Source organism: Drosophila pseudoobscura, chromosome X, assembly GCF_009870125.1.
Source record: "Drosophila pseudoobscura strain MV-25-SWS-2005 chromosome X, UCI_Dpse_MV25, whole genome shotgun sequence".
Lineage (NCBI taxonomy): Eukaryota > Metazoa > Arthropoda > Insecta > Diptera > Drosophilidae > Drosophila > Drosophila pseudoobscura.
Window position 1 is genome coordinate 44,034,949 of NC_046683.1, and position 21,784 is coordinate 44,056,732.

Below are 21,784 nucleotides of genomic sequence, written 5' to 3' on the forward strand. Positions count from 1 at the left end.
GACCTGGAAGATCGGGTCCAGACTGCTGCATACTGCTGGCTGTTGTACTGCCGCTGCCCCATACCCCTTGGCAAACTTTCGTCTTGGCTATCAGGCGCTGCGATAACATAACTTATGGGTAACTTTATTTCTTTGGACCGAAATCCTTTTGGAGCTGATCCATCATCAGTCCATTGCATAGGAGTCTCACTGTGATACCATTCAACTTACTGGCAAACCGTCGACAATTTTGTAGTGCTAATTATCTCCAACAACTGGGGGGGTCGCATTTTTAATGCATGAAAAGTTTGTAAAGATTCCTTTTGTGCCAAATGGCACCAAAATTAACAGATAAACACTTCAAGTCACAAGGACATGATTCAACCAATACTTCGTATTTCCAAAACGGTCAGTACAGGCACTAAAATTGAAGCACTTTTGAAGACAAGCCATTGCTACATCAAAAAAAAGTTTAAAAAGTATGAACGATGGCTTCGATGTGTTAAACCATACATATTTCGGTGACAATATGACATTTAAGAATCGCTTAAATTAATTTATTTGGGAGAGATTAAATTCGTCCTGAATAATATTACCGAAACAGATTCTCAAGCTGATTGCCTGAAGAGTTTATTTAAAATTGCAAAAAAATCTATCATTTTTCAAAAAGTCTTTAAGAGACAAAACATATTTATGTAGCTTGTAAATACCAGGGGGTTCAATCATGATTCTCTGGAAGAGTATTTAGACAGCAAAATTGGATGGCAATGTGGTAGATAAACAGCAGCTCAATTGCTGGTTGGTTGGCACTTGCCTCTCGAAATACCAGAAATTGGAAATTAAGACAAGAATAATGAAATGCATAATTCCGCTAAGCAGCACGGCCTTATTGTCTATCAAACAAAAACTTCAAATTTAAATTAAAAACAACAATCACAAGATCGTCTCAATTTCAAAATAAAGTTTTTCGGTATAACCTTATTATAGACGCAATCAAAAAAGAGTCCTCATAGTCCTCAGTAGGATACTAATATGTATATATTCAATTCTTTGGGTCCTAGCTAGCTTATAATATTAAACCAATTTTAAATAATAATAATATTATATTATTATAACTAATATTAAAAATCGGTCATGGACAAAACTAATTCATTTTCGACCAGGGGGGTATTTAAATCCACGAAAATGATAAAACTTACATAATTTTTACTTCAGATAAAAGAAATCGTGGGGTTTTGGTGACTAAAAAGGAATGATAGGATGTATCTACAAGAACAATTTACAACCAATTTTATTTTCGCGGTGTAATTCATGTTGAAAATGAGGCGATATATTTTGGTACATTTTTGAGAGTTTTCCGATCGATAAATCTTTTATACTTTTAATAGTATTTTTTGTATTTTACACCCCTTCAGCTGTCGCTTCCGATAATTACATCCAAATGTAGTTAATATGTAGCAAGTGTGTAGTTAGCTTAGAGGTGGCTTTTAGATAAAATGTAAAAATAGTTAATATGAGGAAATTGTTGTTGACCTTTTTTGTTAAACCTTATTTTAGACACTATCAGAAAAAAAACAGGGTCCTTAAAATTGGTCAATCTTGTAGGAAAATGATTCATCAATCGGTAAAAGTAATGAGTTTAAGGCCGAAGGTCCTAGCTATCTAGTGATATTCAACCGAATATAAAAACGAGGAATATGATAGAGTTTTAATACAAATATTTCGTCGGTATATTTACGGTATATTTTGAAAATTAGACGGCATATTTCGGTATATTTCTAAGAGTCAGACCGTATACTTTATCGATGAATCCGTGGTCACACTGTATTGCATTCTCACAAATTTTTGCCACGGACGTAAACAAGACAGACACCCTGTCGAATCATAGCTATTCCGCTGCTCCATTTTTTGTCTTGTGCAAAGTGCAAAGTGTAAATATCGTTCTATTGTTCACCGATTTCCGCCTTCTTCCGGAGGATCTGCGTCGTCTCGTTTTCGTGCGCGTTATTTCTGCTGACGTCGTTGTTTTTCTCGTCCCGTCGCAGTCGCCGTTGCCCGTCACCGTCTTGTGACTCTATCCGTTTGCTGGCAGCGAGCGCATTTGAAAAGAAAGTCGTAAAATATAAAAAAAAAACTAGATAGAAGGGGAGGAGTAGTCGCCGCCGTCGTCGTCGTCGACGTCACACAGACACACATACACACACACACACTCATAGACGTACGCACAGAGAGAGAGCTCCATACCGACACGGACTGACTGCAGCAGCGAAGCAGCAACAACAACAACAACAACAAGAGACCAGAGTCATTGCAGCAGTGGTGCAGGTGAGCAGAGAGAGGGGGCGGCTCAGTCGGTCGTGGGCAGAGCGCAGTGGTTTTCTCTTCAGTTGAATTTACGCTTGGGATTCGCTTTACATTGATCTGAAAACGATCTACCCCCCCAGCGCCGTTGAAAGCTGGCCCCATAACTGTGACGTCCTTCTAACATTCCGCGTTTCTGTTGTTTGTGTTGCAGAAAAGCTCTCGCATTAGCGTGCTTTTATTGATAAGAGTTTCCCTGAAATCTTTTTCTGATAAGTCGGCGTTGCTGCGTTAGTCATCAGCCGCCCCCACCCCCTCCTTCAATACCACGGTAGCCCCAGGTCGAAAGGTAGAACTGGTTTATGCTGCGGAGGCAGGGCAGGGGGCCCTGGGCATGAGTAATGAATGAAGTTTCGCACATTTTCCGCAAGTTTTGTGTGTGCTTGTATGTGTTTGTGTGCCCACTGTACCCCGTCCAACCGTACGGGTGTGTGTGAGTGTGTGCCACAAATGAAATCTAATCGCATTTCTGACTCGTTATCACACTCACACCAACAGTGCAGAGGCAGAGGCAACGGCAACAGAATCACCCATCACTCACACACACACACACACATCCAAGCACACATATTTTACGCCCGCATGCACAACAGATGCAACAAGGGGAGTGTGTGTTTTCAGGGGGGATAAGCCCCAAGCCCCGGCTAAGCATCGCCGCCACTGATCGGAGAACAGCAGCTCAAGTTGCGCACAGTGGGACGCATCAGGCGAGCAATGACCTTTGTGCAAGAAGATTTTAACCCTATATTCACCTGTCTGTCAAGCAGATTATCGTAAACCAAATGCAAACATTTTTCTCCAGAGAATCTTATCAAAAAAGAGGGAGATAGTGGGAGATATATTATGTTTAAGGAGATAATCAGAATGTTCTTCAAATGTTTTTAGTTTGATTATGTTGCGAATTTAATTCTGCGGCTCATCTGTTCGCACCTGTATGGAAATACAAATATTTTCCACAATTTCCACAAACTCTCTTGCTTCTTCATCAAGTAGCCAATTATGTAATTAATGGGTGTTAATGGACGATCCGTCCATTCTGATTCTGATTCTGACTTTATACATCGGATATGTACATACATCGGATAAAGTGAGAGAGAGAATAACCTTGCAGTTATATTATGTTTGCATGGATAGCGGAGAGGAGAGCAGGTTAATGGTGATCCCCACTTCGCTAGCACATGCTAAACGTCTGACAACGATGCCGCGAAAACAGCCTCGTGAATATGTGGAATATTTTGCTCGAGTGTACATACATATGTTTGTACGTACCTTCAATAATTGCTATTCAATTTAGAAAAATACTGAGAGCCCCCACCAGTTGCAGTACGCATAACAATCGGGCAACGTCGTGGCTGCCGCCGATCTCCAGTGCTTGTGTATTTCGGCGATTCCCCCTAGTGCGCCTTAGCGGTTAAGCTTTCTGCGTGTTACGTTCATTGAACCGGCTCCGTTCCTGGGGTCGAGTCCGTCAAGGCTCTGTTTTGCCCCTGGAACAAAGTAAATCCGCAACTCGTTCGGTGTTTATGCATATGTATGTGCACACAAACATATAAATATGTATGAAAATGTATATGGTATTATTTTTGGCAATAAAACGTCGCCGTTTGCCGAATGTCAAGTGCAAAAACACAAAGAAAGCTTCTACCTCCCTCTGTCTGCTGCCTTTCAAATCAGCCACAGACACAGACACACGGACACTGGCAGAGACACAGAGACTTTGGTCCTCTCACACTTGTGCTCTTTTCTTCTGTCTCTCTCTCTTTGGCTCTGTCTGGTCTGGTCTGGTCTGGCATTTAATTTGTTCAAGTTCAAGCAAGCAACCCCGCGCCACCCCACACCCTCACTCTCTTGGCTCTTGCACTTCATTTGCCTAGTGGCTTTCTCTCTCTTTCTCTCTTACTGCGCGACATTTAATTGAATTATTTCGCCTTCTTCTGCGACAGACGACAGGCAGGCGGAATGAAAACAAACAAACAAACACAGTTATCCATTGCTCTCCCCCGCATCTGATCTTTACTATGGCAGCAAAGCGGTCAATGAATCTCATCTCTTTCATTCTCTCCCTCTCCCCCGCACTCTCTCACTTGGAGTCTTGGAAAAACGGGTTTTATCTGGGAGTTACAGTTGCGATTGAGTTCTTGGTAGATTTTTGTCTCGTTTGTTCTGCCGACGCGTCGGCTCTCCACAATATGTGTCAAGTGCGTTTCTTGCAAACAAACAAAAACAGCAAAAAGATGAGAGTAAATACCTGAGAGAAAATCCAACAAAAACGAAGAGAAGAAATCACACACGAATTCCTAGCCATTAACGGGTTAATATACCATACGTTTTCAAACTGTAAATAACTGTAGTAAAATTAGGCAATAAATAAGTTGAAACAACCGGTTATTGTGGCCAACAGCCTAGCTATAAATCTGAAGATCAGGTGCAACTAGCTTTGAATCGAATAACCAGCTTCAACTAGCCATAAAAACTGTCCTAAGATGGCTGATCACTGGCTAATTTTCATTCATGTCTACCTGATCATTTTCTCGATTTAATAAGGGACTTTGATCGGACGTCTGATCGTAGAGTTTCACATTACACATGTACATGTTAATTTGCTTTTCGACTTACCTCAATTGCCTCAACTGATAACTAATTGTTTTTTTTTTTTATTTTGTTGTGTGCAATCAATCGACAACTGGGTATTTTGATAACTATTCTTATCCGATTTTAGTAGGTAACATACTATACTGCTATAACCATTTTCCAGAAGCGTTGCATGATTCACCGTTTTTATATAAAAACGAATTCCTCAGCTGTCGGACTGCCTGAAAGTTTTAAGTTATTTGTTCATCAAACAGAACCCCCTAGATTGTATTACAATCTCAAGGGTCTACAAATAACAATCGCTAGTAAAAAAAAAAAAACTCTTTAGTGTTTAAAAATAATCCCACGAAGCTTGACTTGAGCTGCCATCAAACTTCGGTGACATCGATCGATCTGCAAGGTTATTCAAAGTGTCTAGCCCTCCTGCATTAGCCTCAATACAATTTATGTGTGTGCACTATACAGCCCCTATCTTATCAGTAATCAGGTCCAATTTGCGGTACGCTTGCTCTCAATGTGATATATGGGGGCGTCTATGAGGTTGGGGACCCCTAACTCTCTTTCTCTCGCAGAACTTTCGCTGCTGTTTTCTTGTCGTCTCCCATTCAATCGATAACAATTTGATTATCTTGGGTGCATTTTTTATTTTTTTTTTATTTTGCATTTAAAAATAGATCTGCACCTCGGGCCAAAAACAAAGGGGGGGAGAAAAATCAATTCATTTGCTATAATTTCACGCTGTTTTCTAGCCAGATGTTGTCGTTGTTGTTGTTGCTTAATGCATAACTTGGGCTCGGGCTTGTCTTGGAAAGATTTGCATATTCCCCTTCCAGACATGGGGCTGCCGGTCGGTCTCCCTCTTCTCCCTCCCCCACCCATTGGTTATTTTGCATTTTTGCGGCTTCTTGTTTGGGTCTCGCGGTCTGTCATGGGTTAAGTTCAAGCAGAAAGCCTCACTGGTGGTGGGGTCCGTTAGCTAAATGGAACTGTCTGCAGTGGAGCACAATCGATGGAGGGGATCTCAGCGATTAGTCCACATACATTTTTACATTTTACATCTAAAGATACCATTTCTTATATTTTAGTATTTGTTGAAACACCTATTATGTATGTATATCCATTCACATTCGCAAACGTTGAACATTCCTTAGCCATTCTGTGGGGAAGGAAGAGCATCTGCACAGTCTGCTTTTGGCGCTCGGTTGGGTGCACGTACTCTTAGCTTGTCTCAACTTTTCGTGGTATTGGTGTGCTGTTATTCCTTTCTGTTGCACATTTTGTTTGCCCGCAAATTGAATTATTTTTCTGGGTCTGGGCCCTTGGGCAGGTTTCTGGATCTCCCAAGGCAGTGCACGCGTGCGGTGCGGACTTGCGGCGGCGGCGGAGGCGGCTTTTTTCCGACTTTCGATTTTCACAGAAAAAAAAAAACAAGAAAAAAAAACAACATTATTTTAAAGTGTGTGCGTGTTTTTGCTTTCCACTCATTTGTTTGCTGTTTGTGCACCATTTTTTGTGTTCTGAGATTTGCCAGTTGGAGATCTTGGCCGTCATCTAACTATATACGCATATATATAACGATATGTACTCTGTATACTGTATCTGTACTTTTATACCATGTATTTTGATTGTATTTATCTTGTATCTCATACTTAGCTTGCTTTGGAGCACTTAAACAGCAATAAACATAGAGACAAAACACGAAACGAAAAATTATAAAAGCAAAGAAAACCTCTAGCCTTTGAACACAATCAAAAAACAGTCACAAAAGTTTCTTGTGTGTGTGTAGCAAAAATAAAACGAAACGAAAAGTAAGTCTCAATGTTAATTCCCATTTTCATATTCCAATTATCTATATATATCTCTCTCTCTCTCTATCTCGTACACCGCATAAACCAAAGAAAAAAAAAACAGTAAACATAAACCATAAACCATTTATGTAGTACTTCATAGGTTCAAGAAAAATATCTGTCACATCCAGAGTCCGAAGAAAAGCTCCCCCCACCCCACTGCCAACGCTACATGCACCCATCCACCCATCCATCCATCCACACATTGAACTTTCTTGTGTTTTTTGTTTTTGTTTTGCTTTTGTACTGATCCACATGCCATATGCCACATGCCACATGCCACACAACCTAGCCATGGAATATACTTCAGAAAACGACAAAGCATAAACAAAATTCCAGTAACGTAAATCCAAAATGAATCGAAAACATGCAACAAAAGTATCAAACTAGACAAAAAACCTAACCCTCTGAGCAGAGAAACAAAGACACAGCCCTAACCCCAACCCCAAACCCAATCCCAATCCCAATCCTCCATTCGAACCCTGGACCCTCATTACAGGAGCTTATACCTGCCTTTATTATAAAGCCATACTAAAACACCCCAAAATTCTTCTCGTCACACAGTGAGAAAGCAAAAGGACGATATGCAGGTCAATGTTGCCGGTCTACGCAGAAACATCAAGAACCTAGCGCACAACTATTCCGATGCCCAGGTGAGTAATCATCCGTTGATCTTGGAGATCCTAGAAATCCTATAAATCGATTCTTCTCCCTTGTGCAGGTCAAAGTGCGTGAGGCCACCTCGAATGATCCGTGGGGTCCTTCGGCCGCCATCATGGGCGAGATAGCGGACCTCACCTACAACGTGGTGGCCTTCTCGGAGATCATGCAAATGATCTGGAAGCGTCTCAACGATCACGGCAAGAACTGGCGGCACGTCTACAAGGCGCTCATCCTGCTCGAGTACCTCATCAAGACGGGCACCGAGAAGGTGGCGCAGCAGTGCAAGGAGAACATCTTTGCCATCCAGACGCTGCGCGAGTTCGTCTACTTTGAGGAGGGCAAGGACCAGGGCACCCATGTGCGCGAAAAGGCCAAGCAGCTGGTGAATCTCCTCAAGGACGACGAGCGGCTCAAGAACGAGCGGGTGAAGGCGCTGAAGGCCAAGGAGCGCTTTGCCCTGCATCCCAGCGGCTTTGGCAGCGACGGCTACATTGATGGGCCCTCGCAGCGTGACATGCCGCCTGGCTGGCAGGAGGAGCCGCCCAAATCACAATCGGAACTGGAAATGGTCAGGCCACAGACCGCTGGAGAGGAAGAACTGCAACTGCAGCTGGCCATGGCCATGTCGCGCGAAGAGGCCGAGCAGGAGGAGGCCAAGCGACGGAGCGACGATGTCCGTCTGCAGCTGGCCCTCAGCCAGAGCGAGCAGGACTTCAAGTGAGTCGAAGAGAATGACAAGCACAAACCCTCGCAAAATCTAACCAACCTTTTTTTCAGCGGCCAACCAATTACCAGACCCAAGAAGGAAGAGCCCCAGAGCCATCTGCTGGACTTGCTGGACATTTCGCTGGGCGCCACAAGCATTTCGAGTCCGCCGCTGGGCGCTGCTGGCGGCGCTCCTGCGGCCGTCGTCGATCCCTGGGCCACGCCCGGCGCCGCCCGTGCTCCCAGTCAGCTGTCAGACCCCTGGTCGGGCACCTCCTCGCCGCAAGTGGACCCCTGGCACCCCTCGGCCGCACCGCGCACCATCATGGGCGCCGGTGTGCCCTTGACCTCGGCCATGGGAGGTCCCTTGGGAATGGGAGCCACCGCCAGCGGTGATGCGTGGGGTCTGCGCACACAATCACCTTCCGTGGCCTCCGGCTCCTCGAATGAGGGTTGGCTACAAACCAATGGGAATGCCAATCAAAATGGTCGCGGGGCCACGCCTGCAGGCGGAGGTCCATTCGAAGCTCTGATGACGAGAACCACTGCTGGCAGTGCCTTGGCAGCGGCGCCCCCAGCGAACAGCCACGCCGGCAACAATGGCAGCGCCTCTGCGGATCCTTGGCTGGCAGAGCCAGCGGGTGCAGCAGCCATCGCACCAGCGGATCCCTGGACACTGGAGGCACCGGTGCAGCCAGCGCTGGATGATCCCTGGAAGGCACTTGGAGCAGGAACGGGCGCTATTAAGGTAGGCTCAAGAATGATACCCAGAATGATTAATCCTAAATCAATTATATATTCCCTATTCCAGAAACAATCCCCCGAGTTTGATGAATTCGATTTGATAACCAACCGCAACAAGAGCGCCGATCAAAGCCATTCGAATGCCTCCAACAATAACAATAATGGTAAGCGGACCATCCCTGTTATATCTAGATCTTTGGCTTTAACCTTTAGCGATCTCTTGTAGCTTCTCTGCTCGACGACATGGATCCGCTTTCTTTGAACTACGGCAACGGAGCTGCCATCAGCAGTACGAGCTCTGTCCATCCCTCGACAGGGGCCACCGCAAAGAAACCGCTCAAGGATCCGCACTCGTTCCTCGGCGAGAACTCGGCGCTGGTTAATCTGGACAATCTGATCAAACCGATAGCGCCACAAACGCAATCGGGCAATGCCCCAGCCTACAATCCATTCAGCGACAACGTGATGCCACCCAAAACGAATCTATTCCAGCAACAGCAGCCAGCCGTGAGTGGAGCTAGGGATTTTTCTGATTCGATTGTTATTTAAATGCCTTTTTTTTGGCCTCCTGCATTTCAGGTGCCGTCCATCAACCAGCTGAAACAGCAGGCTCCCTTTGCAGTCAGCATGAACCAGGATCCCTGGGCGCCAGTCATGGGTGGAGGCGTCAGTCAGTCGCAGGTGAGTGGAGCGGCCTGTTAAGGGAATCTTCTTCGTACTTGTACTTATTTTTGAGGTTTTTTCTCTTTTTCTCTCATAATTTCTCGGTACTTTCTCGGTTTACTTTCCAACACAAAACAAAACAAAACAAAAACCAAAAACACAATTCTTGTATCCTTCATTTTTTCTTTTGTGCATTTTGTTTCTACTTTTGTCTTTCGTTTGCCTTCGTGTCATTCTATTTTCGAGCAACCGTTGCATGCAAATGTCCCTAAAACCGCAGCTGAAGCTACCACCACCCGTGCGTCCGACTAGTCTTAATTTGGGGTTGCCATCGGCCCCTGTCTATGCCTCCGGCATGGAGGAATTTCAGCTACTGAAAGCGTTTAGTAATCCCGTCATTCCCTCGGCCACACCAAACCATCCGCATCCGCATCCACAGCAGATTACGGACACTTATCCGTACATCAGCAAGCAGCAAGCGTTTAGTAATCCCGTCATATCCTCTGCCCCACCACACCATTCCCATCCACATCCACAGCCGAATACGGAACAGATCTACACTTATCCGTACAGCAGCAAGAACCTCAGCAATCCCAGTCCTGGCATCGACAGCATACGCAATATGGATCTGTTCAGCGAGGCGCCACAGCGTCCCTATTTCAATAGTCCCACAGCCCACGAGGCTGATCCAAGATATAAATCCAATATGTACAACAGCAACAACAACAACAACAACAACATCTACGGCACTCCGGGGCTGTACTCCACCTATGCGTCCAGCTATAGCAGCGCCCTATCCGATTCGCTGGCCGAAACGCCGGGTATCAAAATTGCACCCATGACCTTTGGGGCTGTATCTGAAGATGTACGCAACTATGGCATGTCCACGGGAGCTACGGCTCCCTGCAACCTGGAAGTGAGTGTGTGTATCTCTAATACGATGCCTATCCTCAGCGATGAAGTTGTGCTGCTGTTGCTCCTCCTACCCGCTGCCAGAAGTTGCCGTTTATTCGTCTTTGTTGTTCCTATTTTGCTTGCTTTAGTTGTTCTGTTCTGTTTGTTCTCCTTAGTTATTCTTACTCTTATTTGAATTTTCTTTGACTTGGCAAGTATGAGATCTCTCTAACAAATTGTTGCTACAGAATTGCTTTACTGGAGAAGGCAGTGAAGGAAACCGATCTGCAGTGTGGATCGCAGAGAAGAGAATGTTCAGAATGTGCAAAATGCTGTAATTCTGGTCAAGAGAATCCCCGTGAACTCCTACCGACCGCTGCTATTAATATACAAAAATATGTACATATCTGTATATCCAATGCTACGTTCGAATATCTTTAGAAATAAGAATGTAGAACAGATGGATGCGGTGCCTATGGTTTATCGCCTGGTAATGACGATTAAGGCACCTAAAATACCTTCTGTTCTGCGCGGTAAACTTCTGGATATACATATGTACATATAATGACTATAAATCGGTTTGCTTTGCTGCTTCCATCCTTGCAACACGTAACCACATCTCTTAACCAGCAGATGGTATGCCATCGCATCCGTTGATCCATAATATTTTCTAATTGTAGCCAACCATGGAGGCTTGGACGCTTAAATAAAACACATACAAAATGCAATAAATGCAAATGGGTAAAATGTTTTTTCGAATGTGCATGCTCTCTGCCTCTAATCGATCACTAGTCCGTAGTCTCTTCTATACCTTAATAACTACTAATCGCTAAGTAACTATTAACATGGCTGATCTGATTGACTCTGAATGTAGTTTGCTTTCACCTTAATCTAACTTAAAGCTAAACTTGATTGGGAAATTCAAGAGATTTACTAATTCGGGAATGAATCTTACAGCAAAACAACAACATGCCTTGGATCAAACCGGAAGCAGGAGCAACAAATCCATTTTTGTCATAAGGAACAAGGATTCAGGAGTAGGATTCAAGAGGTGACAGCAGACAGGAGGACTCAACCACTAGAACAAGAGAACACAAGAACCAGATAATCGACTGCTTGCGGCTTTGGCTGGTGTGCGCGGTGCTGGTGCAATGGCCGCCAACAAACAACCAGAGTAACGACAGCAAACCACAGCAATTTAGCTCTACCAACTGCAAAAAGAAATATGAACTAATTAATAAATTATGTGTAAGAAAGTATTATTAAACTGTAAAATATGTGATGTACAACAGAGTGGAAGAGAAAGAGAGAGAGCATAGAACCAAGGGAAAGAGAGAGAGAGAGAGAGAGAGAGAGAGAGAGAGAGCATTGACAGCCACCACACCACACCAGACCAGGCTAGGCCAGCCGCCACTCTGTCTCTGAACACACTGGAATCCTGCGATCGGATGCCCACATTCAACCACAGAACTTGAGTTTAGAAAACACATTTGCAATAACTGAAACCATGTAAACCTTGTTGTAAGATAGCAGCATAGGGAGAGCCCCCTTCGCCCCCCCCGCTCACACACACACACGCTACTCAACAGGCAATGAAATTATTTTACTACTCTTCACACATTCTAATCGTAATAGAAAGTTGAGTGGCGTGGTTGCTGTTGACGGGGGGAGTCGAGCCCCTTAGTCGATACACCCCTCACACATACACACACACCCACACACAGACCCACTGTTACGAGTTGTTGCAGCTTTTGTGGAGTGGCGGCAAACACACACCAAAAGAAAATGCAGCCGCCAGAGAGTGCAGATCATCGATAACGAGAGTCCAAACGAGAGATGCAAAAATGAAAACTAAATGAGAAACAAATTGTTATATAGCTTTAAATTTTGCATTGGTCAAAGAGAATGTTAAAAACAGAGGATAAACCAATTAATGTGTGCTTGTAATTGTAATTGTAATTGTGAAATGTTAATGTCTCATTTTTGTAACACTTTTTATTGTGCGTGCGCGTGAGTTCGATTTTGAAACATACATTTTTACTGATATTTTTGAAAGGCAGTCGATTCGTTTGTGCATATATATGTATTCGCTTTTGGTCCACCCCCGAACCGAACACAGTGCACGAGTTTTGCTGTTGAAACCATTTTTTTACACATATAGAAACTAGTTTGAAATTTACAAAAATGAAAGAACGAATGAGCCCCTAACACATATACAAAGAGAAAGAGAAAGAAAGAGAGAGGGAGAGAGAGATAGAGAGAGAGAGAAAACCCAATATTGTAAAAGCGGATCGAGTAAGAGGAGTGTGGAACTAAAAACGAAACAAAAAATGGTATACATTTAGGCTAGAATACGTAATGAATTGTGTAAGCGTAACTTAATGATAACGAAATATACATACTTATAAAGAGAACCCGTAACCCGTAACTAGATGATGGTGATGTGAAATAATGCTTGAGATTGCAACGCTGATACCCTATATACAACCACAAACAAAAACCACAACAAACACACACATACTATATATATATATAGTATATATATATATCTATATATAAACCATACTATACACTTGCTAAATGCAAATTTTTAAGCGTATTTTCATATTATTATTAAAATCTATTTTAACTACAAAGAGAAAATCCCTGTAAAAGTCAAACCAGACCACATTTGATGCTCCCATTGCACAACGATCCCAGGAGGAGCATGGCTCAAGCTGAAGCCCGATCTGGGGTCTGCCACATGAGTGTGCCAATGCCTGGGAGCCTCCACTTGACAGGCAGCGCCAGCATTCAACACTTTGTTGGGGCGCCAAATGCGACGACGGGCTACAGGCTACAGGCACAGTCGGAGCGGCACAGCACAGCACAGCAGCACGATTATGTTAATTTCGGGGGGCCGCCAGAGTGCAGCATTAACGGAGCACGCCCACCGCATATGGCATATGGCAGTGATATTTTGGCCAGCCAGCTGGGATCGGATCGGATCGGATCGGGGATGGGATGGTACCTCGGCAATGGGGATGGGATGTGGATGTGGATGTGAATGTGAATGTGGGGATATGGATATGGATTGCTGGATATGTGTTGCGCAAGTGGCTGCCAGAGTCGCGTTTCGGTTTTTGATATTTGACATGCGCTGGGGGCCATCAGGAAACTTCGTTTAAATGAAATCAAAATGCACAAATACATAATTTACACAAATTTGCCGTCGACTGGCAACTGCCTGCTGGAATATAAGTTTATCGCTCTCTGGCGGGGCACGAACGAAGGGGCGAGTGCGGCGTCTCCCCAGATGCATGAGGATGGGAAAACGCTTACGCTTGCATATTGTGTAACATCCTAGCAGGAAGAGCAGCATCCATCACACGAAGCAGATCGCTTTCTTCCTTCCGAACGAGAGGAAGATGGGTCTAAAACAGTTATGAACATTAGTAAATCAGATAATCCGAGGATATCTAAAAGATTCTTTATTATCAATGGCGTTTCTCAATTAATTGGCTTCACTTTTTAGCACACCGAATATCCAGGACACATAGTTGGCCAATCTGGTGTAGACCCCGGGGAAACGTGGATCCGCGCAGCCGTAGGCGAAGGACACAATGCCGTAGCTGCTGCCCTGATGTACCAGGGGAGAGCCCGAGTCGCCATAGCAGTGATCCCTTCCAGCTGCTGCCGCGCAGAGCATGTTATCTGTGATAGGGCGTCTCCATACTCCATAGAGGCGTCGGCATCGACGCTGGTCGATGGTCTGCACTAGGGTCCCCCGCAGCCTGGTCTCCGTGGCGTTCGCTTTCGCGTGGACTGTTCCCCAGCCGGCGACGAGCAGGGTCTTGGGCAGAGCACTGAGTCCGGGCAGGGGGAGTTTTATCAATTGCACATTGCCCCCCAGTTTGAAGGGCTCACGGGTCTGGAGGAGGGCGATGTCATGAACCAGTGTGCGCGGATTGAAGCCTGGATGCACGAGGATCTTAGCCACAGCTCGTTGCTGGCCACCCTCTCGAACGGACGAGGATCCGGCACGTACAGAGTACCTCTCCGGATAGGGGACACAGTGGGCCGCTGTCACGAGCCATCGCGGCGTGATCAATGCCGAGCCACAGCTATGGTTGCCCTGGACAGAGAGAGAGGCCAGCCAGGGTGTCATCTGAATGGGGATCTCTACTCCACCCACAATCCGGTCCTTGAGGGATGTGGCCCATGTTCTCTGGCCACAGAGCAGCAGCAGGAGATAAATCGCCAATGCGTGCGGATTCAACATCATCCGTACAAAAACAAATGAACCGTGAACCGCCAATACCAAATTAGAACTGGATGCCGAATTCTTGACCTCTGAGTGTGAACTCTGTGCCATAAAATGCTAATGAACCCAGCAAGACACCGCTGCTGGTGACCCACTGTAGTTGGCATATGAATATTGATAGGGTCGTCGACTATTTCTTAAGGCAGGTAGGTACGAGCAGCTGTCTTACATGTTGGATTATACTATTTCTTTGTATTCATAGATATTACCGCATATGGAACTGGATACACGCATACCGCTTAAAATAACTTCTGTGAACATTTTCGGATGCCTTTCTTTAGCGGTGATCTCGCCTTGGCCAAGTTCTGAATATTAATATCTTTAGTTTTAATACTATTCCCAAAAATTGGCATTGATTAACCTCTCAGCTTGGATCTTTCACAAGCAGAAAGTTGAATAACCTTGAAGATTCCTTTACTATTGTGATTCTGGTCGAGTTCCCATATCAGGTAGAGCTTTTTGTAATGCGATACAGATGCCATCTGATTCATGTTGGAATTTGAGCGCAAGAAAAAAGGGAAATTCTTTGCCCATAGCACCGATCAGTACTTTCGGATGATCAGAATAGACGAAGGAACGAAGCGAATGTACATAAGTGCACGATGTCCCTTTTAGCGTTTTCTCTGTGGGTGTCTCCGGTTCGTTCATCTCGTGCAATCCTCTCATGTGATTGAGATTCACGCAATTGCGACATGCTCACACGCACATTTCTGTTGCTTTTCTTGTTGGAATCGTTCGTCTTTTCCTTCTGCTCTACTATTTCGCAGGTTTGTTGCATTATTTGCTCGACGGTGCCCTTCCGTCTTGCTGGCAAAGTTCACGGTGCCTCGGTGCCAAAAATAGGTAAAAGTATACTTTATTTTGTTTACATTTTGTGTGGGATATTGGGTATTGTTCATACACAAATACCAAAATCCTGATTACAAAAATGGTGGGTGGTATTAGGACACTGAAAAAATACTATTCTCGTACCTACTTAATATACAAAAAAAAGTCATTAAAATCGATCGAGCTGTTCGGGAGAACCACAAACGCCGGGACGAGAGATTTAAATATACATATATACTAGAAGGAGATTGGCTAATACTTTCGCATGACTTTCTTTATCCAGGGCACATATCGCTTCACATTCACATAGACGCCCGGATACTTGCGGTTGGCGCATCCAATGCCGAAGGATACGACGCCATAGAGGATGTTCCCGTGCACGAGTGGACCACCAGAGTCACCAGAGCAGCTGTCCTTACCCGGGCTGGCAGCACAGATCATATCCTTGTAGATCTTGACGCCGGTGCCCTTGTACTTCTTTTGGCACTTGCCACGCCTCACCTTGCAGACGCGCACGCCGCGCAGGTACCGCTGGACATTCTGGGCATTGGCCGAGGTCAAACCCCAGCCGCTGACCAGGTAGCAGCGAGGAAAGCGCCTGATTTTCCGCGATGGCAAGCGCACTGGCTTAAGACAGCGGTTGTACTTGAGCGGTTTGCTGAGCTTCATCATCGCCAAATCGTTCCTCATGGTGTAGTCGCTGTAGCCGGCATGGGCGACGATCTTCTTGACATTGCGCAACTGGCCGCCGCGTCTCTGCTGTGTGGTCCCTGCCCGCACCTGGTAATTCCCGGCCGCGCCCACGATGCAGTGGTGGGCGGTGAGAATCCAAGAACGATTCAGGATCACACAGCCGCAGATGAAGTATTTCTGGTAACTGATGGCGCACTGGTAGGGCGCCCTCGAGCACTTGATCCTCTTGCCATTCACAATTCTGGTGGGCAGATAGTCCAGGGTCTCCAGGGCATTCACGCCCGGGTTGCTAGAGATGTTGCCAAAATAAGAGAGCGGCAGGAAGCTCGGCCGCGTCACCCTCGGCCTTTCGTACAGCAGATAGTGGGTGCCATTGTCCAGGAAGTAGCCGCCCAGCGTAGCCGTCTGCTGGTACTGTTGGTAGCCGCCCAATGTCAGACTCTGTGGCTGTCCCCGGCCCGCCGCGAGCAGCCACAGCCAGGCAAAGACGGCGATCCCAATGACACTTCCAGTTGGCCTACAATCCATTCCGATAACTGATCGGACCAGCGGTCGCGTGTAAACTGAAACAACTCCGTTAGTCGGGCTACCTTTCGACCTCTTAGCACCTGGTTCTGCCGATTCCTTAATTGGATGCACACTTAGCCAAACCCCGAACCTAAAACCTGTATTGGGGTTTGCCATTTGGCATTTCTTTTTGATTTTTGGGCAAGGGGGTCAGGTCTATTAACGGGGACTTGCTAAAATTAACCCACGGCAGACCACGCCCGCAGACATCATCCAACAAAATGTAAGCCCTACTCTTCGGTGATTATTCCCAATCAGATATTAGTAGATCCAACCATAAAGAATTTAAGATACAACTGAAAATGAAGGAAATGGTATTTCTTTTGTGGATATACTTAAGGATATACTTGTCTGCGATCCGTCACTTTTCTCCTAGCTATATATGCTCAATCATCTAATATCTAGGTCCGAAGGGGCCATCTTATGTCTAAAAGATAGAACATTCACATGTGTAGATATCTATTCTAGTCTAATCTACCCGAAATCAGTTAATAAATTATACAAGTCTTCCATAATTTTAGGGATATGCATATATAAATTAAAATTTAAATTTCGATAAGCATTGTCTTCCCTTTACAGGTCTCAGAACCCATCAACAAATATATGGTCAAGATCCATGCTAAAGTGCACGTTCCGCACTGATGGGTTAAGGCTTTTAAGAGATCATTCGTGGTCATCCATCTGCTCAGAATCTATCTATCTTCTTGGACATCTCCCATTCGAAAGCATCGGATTAGACATGAAAGTGAAATGATCGGAGCTTGTACCAATCCGAACTCCCATTAACTTTTGCATAAATTCCTCAATAATTTTGTGCCGCATTAATCTTGCGTGTGCCAGGTCTTTTTTCTTATTTAGTGCTTTTCCTACAGCCACTACGGTGTCAATGGCTCGACTTTTCTCCTCTTCTCTTCTTTTGTGTTTTTTTTTGGCGTGGCGGGGGCTTTGGCTGACCATTTTTGGTAGGGCAGCGTTTCCGCATGGCTTGAAGCCAGGCAGGCAGGCTCTGGCGCGGACGAAACAATAAAACTATTAATTTAATGTAAATTTTGCGCAGTTTAATTATGTGCGAAATCACAGTGGACACAATGGACACGGCCGGGCAGGAATAATTAGGCAGCAGTCAGCAGGCAGGCAGGCAGGCAGGCGATCGCCGCAAAAGTGAAAGGAGCAAAAGCAGGACTGCCACTGGACTTGGACTTGGCCCAAGTCCGAACCTGGCCAGGCCGGGCCATAATAATGCCATAGCGTTGATAATTATGTAAGCGGGCAGCGGGCAGAAAAAATTCATTAGCTTTTGGCAGGCGCCTGCCTATGCAAATTTCTTTCCTTCTCTCCCTGGTGTTCATTTATTGTGCGGGAGCAGCCACCAGCCACCAGCCTCAAGCCTACAGCCAGCAACTAGCAGCAGCTGCCAGATAGCCGATATCTGATAAGGTTTGGTATTTTCAGTGATTACCACGGTTATCGGAGGAGCAGGAACAGCCAGAGGAGTGGTGGTGGTGCTGGAATGGTGTCTGAGGAATGCCGACGAAGTCCTCGGGCGCAGCTCTCACGCCTCACCGCCAAGTGGTAGCGATAATAATATTTGCCAGTTATAGTTTTCGTGGGGCCAAAAAAAAAGCGTGAAGAATCGCAATTTGTATGCCTTAATTAAAAAATCTGTCAAATGCCAGGCAGCCTGTGTGCTGCTCATTAATGGGTTTCTGTGGCAGCCACTCGAGCCGAGCGCGTCTCCGTCTCCTCCTCCTCCTCCTCCTCCTCCTCCTCCTCTGGCTGGAACAGCGAATTCATGCCTGACATGGCCTGAACCCAGCATAGACCCAACTTAAGATATTATGCTTGATATGTGCGGCTCACGTTGATGTCTGGCGGCGGCAGAGCCTGGGCTTTTCTGCTGCTGCTGCTGCCTGAACCTTTGACAAACTGCAAAACAAAAGACTCAGACAGCGAACGTGGCCAAGTATTATGATCATGTTTTTTGTTTTGTTTTTGGCTTGCATAATAGGAACCCTCTGGGCCAAATTGATTTTTAATTATAGCTTTGCCAAAAAAACATGCTGAAATGCCAAAACGACGGGCGGCTGTCTGTCTGTCTGTTCTGGGAACGAGGGATCCTTTTAGAACTTTTTATCTCTACAGTTCTGAGAGATGCGATGCGATGATGATGGGACCTGTCTGATTAAATCTCGGCAAGATCTTGTCTTAATCCTCTGGATTATCCACATCACATGGCGGCCAGCAATTAAGACATTCAATTGATCTGCAGCAACTTTCATTTTCTCTGGCATAATTGAAACATAATTTCTGTGGTGTAAAATCGCATGGACCCGGCACTCAGACACGCCAGGCAGCCGACAAAATTTCACCCATTTCGCACGTTCCAACCAGACTAGAGCCCCCCCCCCCCCACCAAATAGCCCCACACCACACACACACACACACACTGATCCGTTAGTTAATCATTTGATGGCATTGCGCACAGCAGTGGCACCACCAGCAGCAGCCTTTTTGTCAAGTCAGCACGCGAGACGCACCCGACCAGAGCCCGGCATATCAATAATTATCAGGCAAAGCCATCGGAGCTGGGAGATATAGGTAGATGGCGGAGGCACACCTACCAAACACCCCGCAACACCCCTCCTGGGTGCCGCCCCATCACTTTGGAGAATTGTGACATTTAGACACAACAAATCATAGCAGCAGGCGGCATCATTAGGCCTGCCTCTAGCTCCAGCTCGGTCTCTGGCTCTGGCTCTGCCCCAGACCGACCCCCAATCTCTGGCTCTCGTTTTGTATGTCAATGGGTGTACAGAAATCGAAAGTTTCACACTTGTCAATTAAGTGTACCACCAGGTTGTTGTTGTTGTTGTTGTTGTTGTTGCTGTTGCATCCACACACTACATCATGCAGCAGCAGCCGCAGCAGCCACGGCCGCAGCATCAGCGATGCAGTTGAAAAGCGGCTGTCAATGAAAATGAAATTTTATTGAGATTTTTTTTTTCTCTTCATTTCGAAATTAATTAGAAAAGTGCCTGCATTTGTAGCTGTTTTGGTAGCGTGGCTTAATTGCTTTGACGTCTCTCTCTCCGACTCTCTGACTGCTGCATGAGTGTGTGGTTATATAAGTCGTAAAATATTTAAGCCATAATAATCTCCAATTGAAAACGACTATCACTTTTACTATCACTCGCCCGCTGCTGCCGCTGCCGCTGCCGCTGCTGCAATCACGGTGGAGCAGCAGTGCGCTTCTAAGCGGTTCTGGTATCGCCAGTGAAAGTAAACGATGTAAACGATGTAAGCGATGTGGTGTCTGTGTCTGTGTCTGGTGGCACCCCCAGTGACCCTCCCCTGGGGAGTGACGGTGACAATGTTGCTGCCACCGCTGCGCCTTATGCAATCAATCTCATCCGTCAGCGGCATGATCGTCAGCTTGTTGCTGCTCATTAAACGCACATAATTGTTATATCGAAGGCATGTACGAGTACGAGTACGAGAATGGATGCTGTACGATGTACTCGTACTCGTACTCGTACCGGTTGCATTTCAATAGCCAAATTTGGTTAAATAATGCACCGGGCCACTTTTACCTGGGCAGCAGGCCAAGACAGACCGTATCCGAAAACTTAACTTAACCGAACCGAACCGAAACGAAAGCGAAAGTTCTTTTGTCTCTGTTTCGTTTTGCCCCAAAACGCAGCTTCGATTCTTATCGTTGCCGGTCCGGTTGCCCCTTTTTTTCTGCCTGCTGCTGTTGCTGCATCGTTTGGTGTGACTGCTCACCAGATTTCAGATTTATGCACTTTTCATTTCACTTAACAACAACAGCAGCCACAATTGTTGCCACTGCCACTGCAACAGCAGCAGCGGCAGCAGCAGCAGCACATGAAACGGTGCCGAGGAGCCGGACCCTGCACCACACAACTTTCTTCGGCACTCGATCGAAATTATTATGCGCATATGGGGGCGCCAACATTGGGACACTCGATTCGACGTTTACCTCACCCGATTCTTTAAATTGCCACTTGCACTTGACCGAGCACCATGAGCAGCAGCAGCAGGAGGAGAAGGAGCAGCAGCAGCCACAGGAGGAGTAGGAGTTGGCTCGAGGAGTAGTAGGACCAGGAAGCAGCGAGAGAAATGCTCCAAGGGGATGGGTATGGGGTATGCACCGTGGGATGAATGAATGGAATGTTTTTCAAAGATTTCTGATACATTCTGAAATAAAGCCCCATTACAACAATATGTTTAAACAGGAACCTCATCGAACCTCATCACAAATATATCACTATATCATCATATTGGATCTTGAGATGGGGAATCTTCCTTTTGTGAGGGTAGAGGAAACCATTTATGTTTATTCTTCTCATTGAATCACCTGTATACATCTATGTATAAATGCATATCATACCATTTCAAGAGCCTGCTACCACTGTATCGTTCGGCCACCCAGAATGTGCGACAAACTGGAGGGCCCCCACCCCCACAATTAAGTTTGCAGCATTTTAATCGAGTCGATGCGTTTTGGAGTCTTAAGTTTTGAGTTTTTCAGTTCACAGGTTGGGTTAATTTGTGAAAGTTTTGTGTAAACAATTGGCTACGAGGCTGGTTCGGGCCCGAGTCTGGGTCTGGCCCAAAAGAGCCTCGAGGGCCCCGTTGGATGTGCGCGGCCATAAATTCAATCAGGCGTGGCCATTGAGAGCGAGAGAGGTGTACGAGCGATGGGCAGCCGCTGTCAATATATCTCCCAGCCCCAGTCCCAGTCGCAGTCCCCGGAACATCTACAGTTTCAGATGGGGTTGGAGAGTGCAGCAGCAGCAGCGGCAGCAGCAGCAGCAGGGATGGGATTCGTCGTTGACATTGGCTTAAAATATTTGGAGTAAAACTGATTTAATTGACGTTGACGTTGCGTAATATGCAGCATTGGCCCTGGCCCTGCCGCACA

The 21,784-nt window shown here is 45.8% G+C and overlaps 3 protein-coding genes across 12 annotated transcripts; 1 reads left to right on the forward strand and 2 right to left on the reverse strand.

Moving 5' to 3' along the window:
* Positions 1-1,777: 1,777 nt before the first annotated feature.
* lqf (epsin homolog lqf) lies at positions 1,778-12,862 on the forward strand. Of its 10 annotated transcripts, XM_033382119.1 has the most exons (11): positions 1,778-2,304; positions 6,586-6,740; positions 7,344-7,432; positions 7,501-8,159; positions 8,220-8,895; positions 8,959-9,055; positions 9,118-9,398; positions 9,471-9,572; positions 9,835-10,470; positions 11,129-11,189; positions 11,406-12,862. In XM_033382119.1, coding segments are annotated over exons 2-10 (2,571 nt in total). In that variant the 5' UTR covers positions 1,778-2,304; positions 6,586-6,739; the 3' UTR covers positions 11,159-11,189; positions 11,406-12,862. The 10 variants fall into 10 exon arrangements, with proteins under 10 accessions (XP_033238010.1, XP_015042668.2, XP_015042661.2 ...); XM_015187182.2 differs by lacking the exon at positions 11,129-11,189 and having other exon boundaries at positions 1,778-1,910; positions 9,835-10,476; XM_015187175.2 differs by lacking the exon at positions 11,129-11,189 and having other exon boundaries at positions 1,779-2,304; positions 9,835-10,476.
* Positions 12,863-13,941: 1,079 nt separating this feature from the next.
* On the reverse strand, positions 13,942-14,738 carry LOC4813038 (trypsin). The gene has a single exon (XM_001353215.4). The coding sequence runs from the start codon at positions 14,710-14,712 to the stop codon at positions 13,942-13,944; it is 771 nt and encodes a 256-aa protein (XP_001353251.4). The 5' UTR covers positions 14,713-14,738.
* Positions 14,739-15,828: 1,090 nt separating this feature from the next.
* On the reverse strand, positions 15,829-16,800 carry LOC4813051 (trypsin beta-like). The gene has a single exon (XM_001353216.3). It carries the CDS (start codon positions 16,798-16,800, stop codon positions 15,832-15,834), a length of 969 nt encoding a protein of 322 aa, XP_001353252.3. The 3' UTR covers positions 15,829-15,831.
* Between the last annotated feature and the right edge of the window lie 4,984 nt (positions 16,801-21,784).